This window comes from Protobothrops mucrosquamatus, unplaced genomic scaffold, assembly GCF_001527695.2.
Source record: "Protobothrops mucrosquamatus isolate PMUCROS unplaced genomic scaffold, P.Mucros_1.0 scaffold3803, whole genome shotgun sequence".
Classification (NCBI taxonomy): domain Eukaryota; kingdom Metazoa; phylum Chordata; class Lepidosauria; order Squamata; family Viperidae; genus Protobothrops; species Protobothrops mucrosquamatus.
Genome location: NW_015389756.1, coordinates 42,185 through 49,546, shown reverse-complemented (window position 1 = coordinate 49,546; position 7,362 = coordinate 42,185). Strand labels below are relative to the sequence as shown.

The 7,362-nt window shown below is 56.7% G+C and overlaps 1 protein-coding gene across 1 annotated transcript in view; it reads right to left on the bottom strand.

Moving 5' to 3' along the window:
* The window catches only part of LOC107298220 (sodium/potassium-transporting ATPase subunit alpha-2), an 11,028-nt gene extending 6,172 nt beyond the window's left edge, over nucleotides 1–4,856 (bottom strand). The window contains exons 1-5 of the mRNA XM_015827594.1: nucleotides 4,758–4,856; nucleotides 2,905–3,009; nucleotides 2,717–2,776; nucleotides 1,982–2,214; nucleotides 1,099–1,141 (exon numbers count right to left, since the gene is read on the bottom strand). Of these exons, the coding sequence (XP_015683080.1) occupies nucleotides 1,099–1,141; nucleotides 1,982–2,214; nucleotides 2,717–2,776; nucleotides 2,905–3,009; nucleotides 4,758–4,769 (453 nt within the window). The 5' untranslated portion in view covers nucleotides 4,770–4,856. The remainder of the gene's footprint in view (nucleotides 1–1,098; nucleotides 1,142–1,981; nucleotides 2,215–2,716; nucleotides 2,777–2,904; nucleotides 3,010–4,757) is intronic.
* Nucleotides 4,857–7,362: the final 2,506 nt, after the last annotated feature.

Sequence of the window (7,362 nt, the reverse complement as noted above, 5' to 3'; positions counted from 1 at the left end):
ATAATAATAATAATAATAATAATAATAATAATAATAATAATAATAATAATAAAAAGTTGGAAGGGACCTTGGAGGTCATCTAGTCCAACCCCCTGCTCAGGCAGGAAACCCTATACCATTTCAGACAAATGGCTGTCCAGTCTCTTCTTAAAAACTTCCAGTGTTGGAGCATTCACCACTTCTGGAGGCAGGTTGTTCCCCTGGTTAATTGTTCCAACTGTCAGGAAGTTTCTCCTTAGTTCTAGGTTGCTTCTCTCCTTGATCAGTTTCCTTCAGAAATGATAGTGGCAGTGAACCAGGAAAGAGCAGTGTGTGTGTGTGTGTGTGTGTGTGTGTGTGTGTGTGTGTTTTTCTCCTAAGTCTTATTGAGGTCCTATCACATCTTCCTCGGCTGGCATGGTCAACACTGAGGGATGCTGGGAACTGTAGTGCAGCCGCACACCTGAAGGTCCTTTTTTGTTCATCCTTGCGTTGGACCAATAAACCAAGTGGACAAGCCCTCCTTCGCCCTGATAGGTCACCCAGAGTGAGTCATGTGATACTCCCTGGCTGTGTGGGTGATCCAGCTCTTTTCCCCTTGACCTGCCAGAGTCGGGGGGGGGGGAATGGTCAGTCTCAGGGAAGACCTTGCTCCCTCTTTTTCTGCAGCCCCCAGGCTGCAACCCTCTGCCCGTCTTCTGGGCTTTTATTTACAGAAATGGGTCAGACAGACTCCTAAAGCAAAGTGGTTTGACCGTCATGGTTCATTCTTTCTTTCCCCTATGAAAAACTGGTTCAGGGAAGCCTTCCCAGGTGTGTGTGTGTGTTTGTGTGTTCTCCTTTTCAAAAAGAGACGTTTGTGAAGGAGCAGGAGGCTGACTTAGCTTCTGATCCTCGCTGGAATTGATTTGCTGTCTAGTGGCTCTTAAAGAGGGTCTCTCTCCCCCCCTCCCCAGAAAGGAATGTCTGCCTCAAAGGAATGAAACTCTCTCCTGCAGGTCCAGGACAGACAGTCCTGCCTTTGGCTGAGAGGGGCTCTTTCGTCGGTGCCCCCCTACCCCCACTTTCCACTCTGACCCCCACCCCCAGTTCTCAGCACCAGTTCTTTGCCCCAGGAGCAAAACCTGATTGAAAATGAGAGAAACCCCCCCTCAAAGGAAGACTCTGCCCCCCCCCTGCTGTCCTTTCTCAGCCTCTGCGGAGGGATTGGCCGGCCCAGCGCTGAGCGCACCAAAGTTTGTTTGTCGCGCTGCAATCCTAACCATGTTCCCAAATACATGCAGTTGTTAAAAGCCATTTTTGGAGGAAAAAAACCACGAGAAGATTAAAAAATACAAGGCCTTAGGAAGTCCGGCCTTCGGGGGGGGGGGAGAGACAAATGCTGCTCCTTGGGGCTGCAGTGAGGGAGGGGCCGGTGTGAGGCTCCTCCGTCTGGCTGCCTTTTCTCCTGGTTTGGCTTTGAGCTGGATCCCGGTGGGATTCTCTGCTCTTTTTCTCAACTGCTCCTGAGTTGTCCCCTCGGTTCGGACGGTCTGTTCCCACAGCCCCACCTGCCCCTGAAAGAGCCTTCAGCTATTTTAGCAGCTGTTTTCCAAGCGGGGGGGGGGGTGCAGGGAAGAAACAGCCTGGTCCCGCTGCCCCCCTCCCCAGCTCAGAGGGAGTTGCTGTTTTGTTTGTGGAGAGGCTGAATAGTTTCCAAGTACGAAAACCTTTGAGGGTCAGACAGCTAGTAGAGCCTGGAGCCTTTGCAGCCCTTTGCTGCCTCCCCCCCCCTATTCCCTGCTTGTCCCCCCCCCCTCGCCCAGTGTGTCCAGTGAGGCATTGGACCTGCCAGCTTCGCCCTCCCCGGTCCTGCGTGCAAATTCAGCCTGTTCCACTCCGCTCAGCTGCCCTTCAGGGTGTTCATCTGGGGCAGCCTCTCCCCTTACAACTCCCCTTTGGAGCAGCCCCCTCCCAGCCCCCCCCAGGCGCACGGGAAAGTGCCCAGGGAAGCCCCCCATGCTGGGCGCTCGCTGGCGCCTGGGAACTCACGTTGTCGTTGGCCGGCTCCTCCTCCATGACCGCCTGGATGCTGTAGGCCAGGAAGCAGAGAAGGGCCCCGATCCACAGGAGGATGGAGAACCCCCCAAACAGCTGGCGGCAGAACTTGACCCACTCCGGGGTGGTGGGCGGCGGGGTGAGGGCGTTGGGGCCGTCCTGGGCCAGGATCTCGGCTGCCCGGGTGTTGGTCAAGCCCTGCCATGGCCAGGAGGAGGTCAAGAGAGCGGCGGAGCAAGGGGTGAATTCACGGGGGGGGGGGGAGACAGAGAAAGGTTGGGGTAAAGCCAAAGACCATGGGGGGGGGGTTGGAGTTCAGTCATTAGGCACAAGACAAAACAGACAGAGTTCATGTGAAGCACAACGAAAAATCACCTAGTGAAATAATACATGGTTTAACTATTTAATTCATGCAGGTTAACGCCGATACGTTTTTAATAAGCCAGGAAACTGTAGGAGAAGGATCCCCCCCCTCCCTCAGTGGACGAAGCCTCCACAGGGCTGCAGCTCCGTTACAGCCAAAATGGTTTTTCCGATTCCCCTCCTGGGATTTAGTGGGGGGGGGAGGGACCCAGGCCCTCTGAGGTCCCAGTTTGCTCTGGCCCACACGGCAAATGTCCTGGGGTGTGTGTGTGGTTCCAAGGAGCCCCTGGAGCAGGAAAGTGGGTGGGGAGCCGAGAGGCAGCTGGAGGGGACTCACCTTGGAGAGATCCACCTGGTACTTCCGGCTGATCTCGTCCAGAGAGAGTTTGTGGTCGTCCTGGTGAAAGAGAGAAGCCCCGGAGAGCCTCAGCGAGGACGGGCACCCCCAGACTCCCCCTGCAAGCAGAGGGACCGTCCGTCGCCCCCAGAAGCTCTCGTCTGAAGCCTGAGCGATGGAGGCCTTACCAGGTTCACTTCCTTCTTCAGCTCGTCCAGCTCTTTCTCCTTCTGCTTCTTCTTCCCTCCGCCATTCTCGGCCGTGGGGCCCGGGGGCGCCGACTCTCGCCCGGTCTGGGAGGGGGAGATGCCGTTGACAAGCTAGGCCAGGAGCAGGTGGGACACAGACCTCGGGGGTCCCACCCTCCCTCCGTCCCGCCTGCCTGCCTGCCTTGGGGTGGCAACTTGGCTCACCTCTGGGGGCGCCGAATCCGTGGGGGCTCAGAAGCCCCACTTGGGCACCCTTTCCTTGAATCTCCAGCTGCACCCAGGGGTCTGTGCCAGGGGTCAGGACTGGATGCCCCTTCGCTGCGCCTGAGATGCGCCCGCCCTGGCACTTGGGCGTCCCTCTTTTCTGCCAGCCTTACCACAGAACAATTTGCTTTGCTTGGCGACCCCCCCCGATGGGACTTTTATCGTCCTGGTGTTTCTGGCCCCAAAGGACCCACCGGATGGGCCGGGAACTGCATCCGGAGGCGGAAACCCGATGCCCCCCGCCCTGTGTTGCCAAACATGGGAGCAGGTGCACCCCTTCCTCCTCTGAGGCAGTACCCAGGTCTACCCACCGAGACCCCCCCCCCAGTTCCAACAGCAGGGAGACGCCGCTGCCTCTGGGCATTTGGAGGCCCTTCTAGGCGGAGGTACGTGCTGTGAACTTGCCCCCCTCTCTGCTAAAGCCGTCCACTCCAGGGGGGGGCATTCCAGCATCATGGGGGGGGAGCAAAGGCTTTCTGACATTCCTGTCCCAGCAGAGCCCCTCCCGCATCCTCCTCCCCCCCCGGAGGCGGAAAAATCCCAAACTTTCTCCAGGGTTGCTTTGCTCTTTCCGGGCTCCTTTTCTGCACCTGCTCCAGCTCTGCACCTTCCCAGGTGGGGGCTAGAACTGTGCATCAATATTGGGGGGGGGGTGTTTGCAATCTTTCAGAGCCAAAGATCCTTTCTCTACCTCCCCTGCGGATCTCGGGGGGGGGGGGCTTTGCCCAATGCAAGGAAAAGGGGTTTAATTCTGAAACTGGGTCTCGGAAAAAATGCTTGGGAAGAAAATCTGGGTCCAGTTTTCAAAAGATCAAAGCTTTCAAAATCTCCCCATCGCAGTGCTCGAAATTAAGCCCTCCCCCCCCCCCACCCCCAGTCATCCAGATTCGGTCCTGCTTTAATCTTCCACAGGGCCTCTGAAGGCACGGCTGACTCCCCACTGATTCCGATCCAAAGAGGAGAGGGCCAACACCCCCTATCCATGCCACAGTCACCCCTTTCTCTCCCCCCCCGGTCTCTAAAAGGATCGCCCTTCGCGCTTTCTGGCCCAAGGACCTGTGCCCACGTGCAGACCGGGAAATGGGCTTCCAGTGGGCCCGGACTGGAGGGTGGGGATGCTGCCACAGACCCCCCAAGTGCTCTCGAAAGGCTTCAAACGTCACCCCCCAAAACTGCTAAAGCTCTGGCCCTGGGACTTCAGCAGAGACCCCGGTGGGCGGCGAAGCCAAGGGACGAGAGTCCAACAGCCAGTGTCACTCATGCCTCCAGCTGGCATCTCTGCCACCCTGGCCCTGTCGGAGACGGTCAGCCGGACTTTCCTGCCAGTTGAGTTGGTGACCTCTGACTACACCAGCGGGCAGAGGGGTTTGGAAGGAGCGGCCGGGATTCTCAGGGGGGCTTCCAAAGAAGAGAGGGGAGTTTTGGGGCCACTCCAGTCCAGGCCCCCGGCTGCACCCACTGGCCCAGCCTGGAGCCCTTTTTTTCCTTTTGGCTGGGCACCAGGTCTGTGCCACTGGTCTGCCCAACCACTCCACTGCTGCCTGGCCTTCCTGCCCCAAGATACTCACCCCTTTGCCCATTGTGCCTGGCGTGAGAGGGCCAAGCGGGCAGCTGGGTGGCAGCGGATTCCCCTTTTCCTTAAATAGCTCTGGTTCCCCTCTGCTCCGCTCTCTCTTCCTCTGGGTAGAGGCACTGGCTGAAAGGGGATCTTGAAGGGAGGAAGGCTCCTCCCCCCATGGACCCTCCCCCTTTTCTCAGGCTTTCCCAACCTCTCCCCTCTCTCCCCCCCCCACCACAGGCTGTTTTCAAGAGCAGTGATTTGGTTCTGCCCACTCTTTGGGCAGGGAAGAGTGGCTGGCCCCTGGCTCTCTCCCCCTCTCCTGGCACAGAAGCGTCCCTGGGCATGCTAGCCTGTTACCAGCAGCAGAAAAGCCCCCTTGCTGCATTAGGGGGGGAGCTGGATAGAGAGCAGGGGGGGAGTGCCCACTGTCACAAATCACAAACTGACTGCCCCCTGTGCCAACTCTGGACTGACTCTTTCTCAGCTGGCCTTGCACGGAAGCCCCATGTGGGCAGAACCCAGTTCAGGGAATCGGGGGCACCTGACCCTGATCTGGGGAGAACCTCTGAACTGGCCTTTGAGGGGCCCAATCCTGACCCCCTGCCAAACGGTCTCCCCTGACCTGGCCGGGAGGGAGGGAGTGACGTGTTCGTCACCCCTCCTTCAGTCAAACCCCCACAAAGGCCGGCCCTTCCATGAGCCTGGGATTGTTCGACACAGGACGCTGAGTCTTAAAACCACAGTTTGCAAACCTCGGGGGGGGGTGTGTGCTGATAAACCGCATTCCGGTTTAGTGCAGTCCGGCAGGAAAACTGAGGCAAGAGCAGAACTCGGGCGCCCAGGAAAGTGCAATCTCTGCTGAGACTCTAGAAAGAGTGCAGAGAAGAGCAACAAAGATGATCAGGGGACTGGAGGCTAAAACATATAAGGAACGGTTGCTGGAATTGGATATGTCTAGTTTAATGAAGAGAAGGACGAGGGGGGACAGGATAGCAGCCTTCCAGTATCTCAGGGGCTGCCCCAAAGAAGAGGGAGTCAAGCTATTCTCCAAAGCGCCTGAAGGCAGGCAAGAAGCAACGGATGGAAACTCATCAAGGAGAGAAGCAACCTAGAACTAAGGAGAAACTTCCTGACAGTTAGAACAATTAACCAGTGGAACAACCTGCCTCCAGAAGCGGTGAATGCTCCAACACTGGAGGTTTTTAAGAAGAGACTGGACAGCCATTTGTCTGAAATGGTGTAGGGTTCCTGCCTGAGCAGGGGATTGGACTAGATGACCTCCAAGGTCCCTTCCAACTTTATTATTATTATTATTAAAGTTTTCAAGGGGGCCAAACCTGCCGTGGGTCCCTTGGGAGACCCTGAGCTGCCCACGAGACCCGGCTTGAAGCCACCACATCCGAGGCACCAAGGCTGCTTCTGCAGGGGGGGTCTTCTTGGCCTAAAAGGGGAAGCTCTTCTAGAATGACTGCCCTGCAACCCAGCTAGCTATGGGGGGGCCCTTGCCAGCCCCGGAGCTGGGAATTGGGGGGTCATGGCTGGAGGAAGGGGCAGAAGAGGGGGGGGAAGCTTCCAGGCCGCTCTGGGAGACCCCATTTTCCTGACTTTAATGAAATCTGACCTTCCCTGCTGCTCCAAAGGGATTTAGCTCCAGGGACGGTGAGGCCGGCTTATTTATTTCCAAATCTCTTTTTAATATGACTTTGGAGGGCAGAAAAGAAAAGCTTTGAGATTTCATTTCGGGGCCAGACCCACGTTGCGCTGCCCTGTGTGCCCCAGAGAGGGCTGTGGGTGTGTTTGTGTGCCTCAGTCAGTTGTGTGGCCATCTCCAAACACCCCCTTGGTTTTAAGCTGGTCTCGGGAGGGGAGGCCTCGGGTGTGTGTGGCTACTTTTAGAAAACGGCTTTGTTTCTGTGTAACTAATTGCCAAAGAGAAACTTCACTGCTTGTTTAAATGAAGCTTTGAGCAAACAAATATCCCACTGGATACAAATGAACCCAAAGAGTTTGCAAACTCAGGGGCTGCCCCAAAGAAGAGGGAGTCAAGCTATTCTCCAAAGCGCCTGAAGGCAGGACAAGAAGCAACGGATGAAAACTGATCAAGGAGAGAAGCAACCTAGAACTAAGGAGAAACTTCCTGACAGTGAGAACAATTAACCAGTGAATGCTCCAACACTGGAAGTTTTTAAGAAGAGACTGGACAGCCATTTGACGGAAATGGCATAGGGTTTCCTGCCTGAGCAGGGTTGGACTAGATGACCTCCAAGGTCCCTTCCAACTTTATCATTATCAAGTTGACAGTCGCTCCCGCCACCGGATTCTCTCCCTTTGCTTTCAGCCTCAGGTCTTCCTTCCCTGTTTGGAAGGAGGGTCTCCCTGGGGGGGGGAATGATGTGGGGAGACGCGGTGGGAGGGCAGGGCATCTTTTAGCCTCATCCACCCAGGCTCCCCTCGGCTCCTTCACAGCGGTTGGGGACATGGGGTCCCCTGGGTTGAGTGTTGAGAGCCCTTCCCTGCCGCACAAGGCTTTGGGGCCCTTGCTAAGCCAGAGACTTGCTCATGGGGGCCCCTTGGGGCCAGCTTCCCAGTAAGGGGGTGCTCCCTGGCTGTAC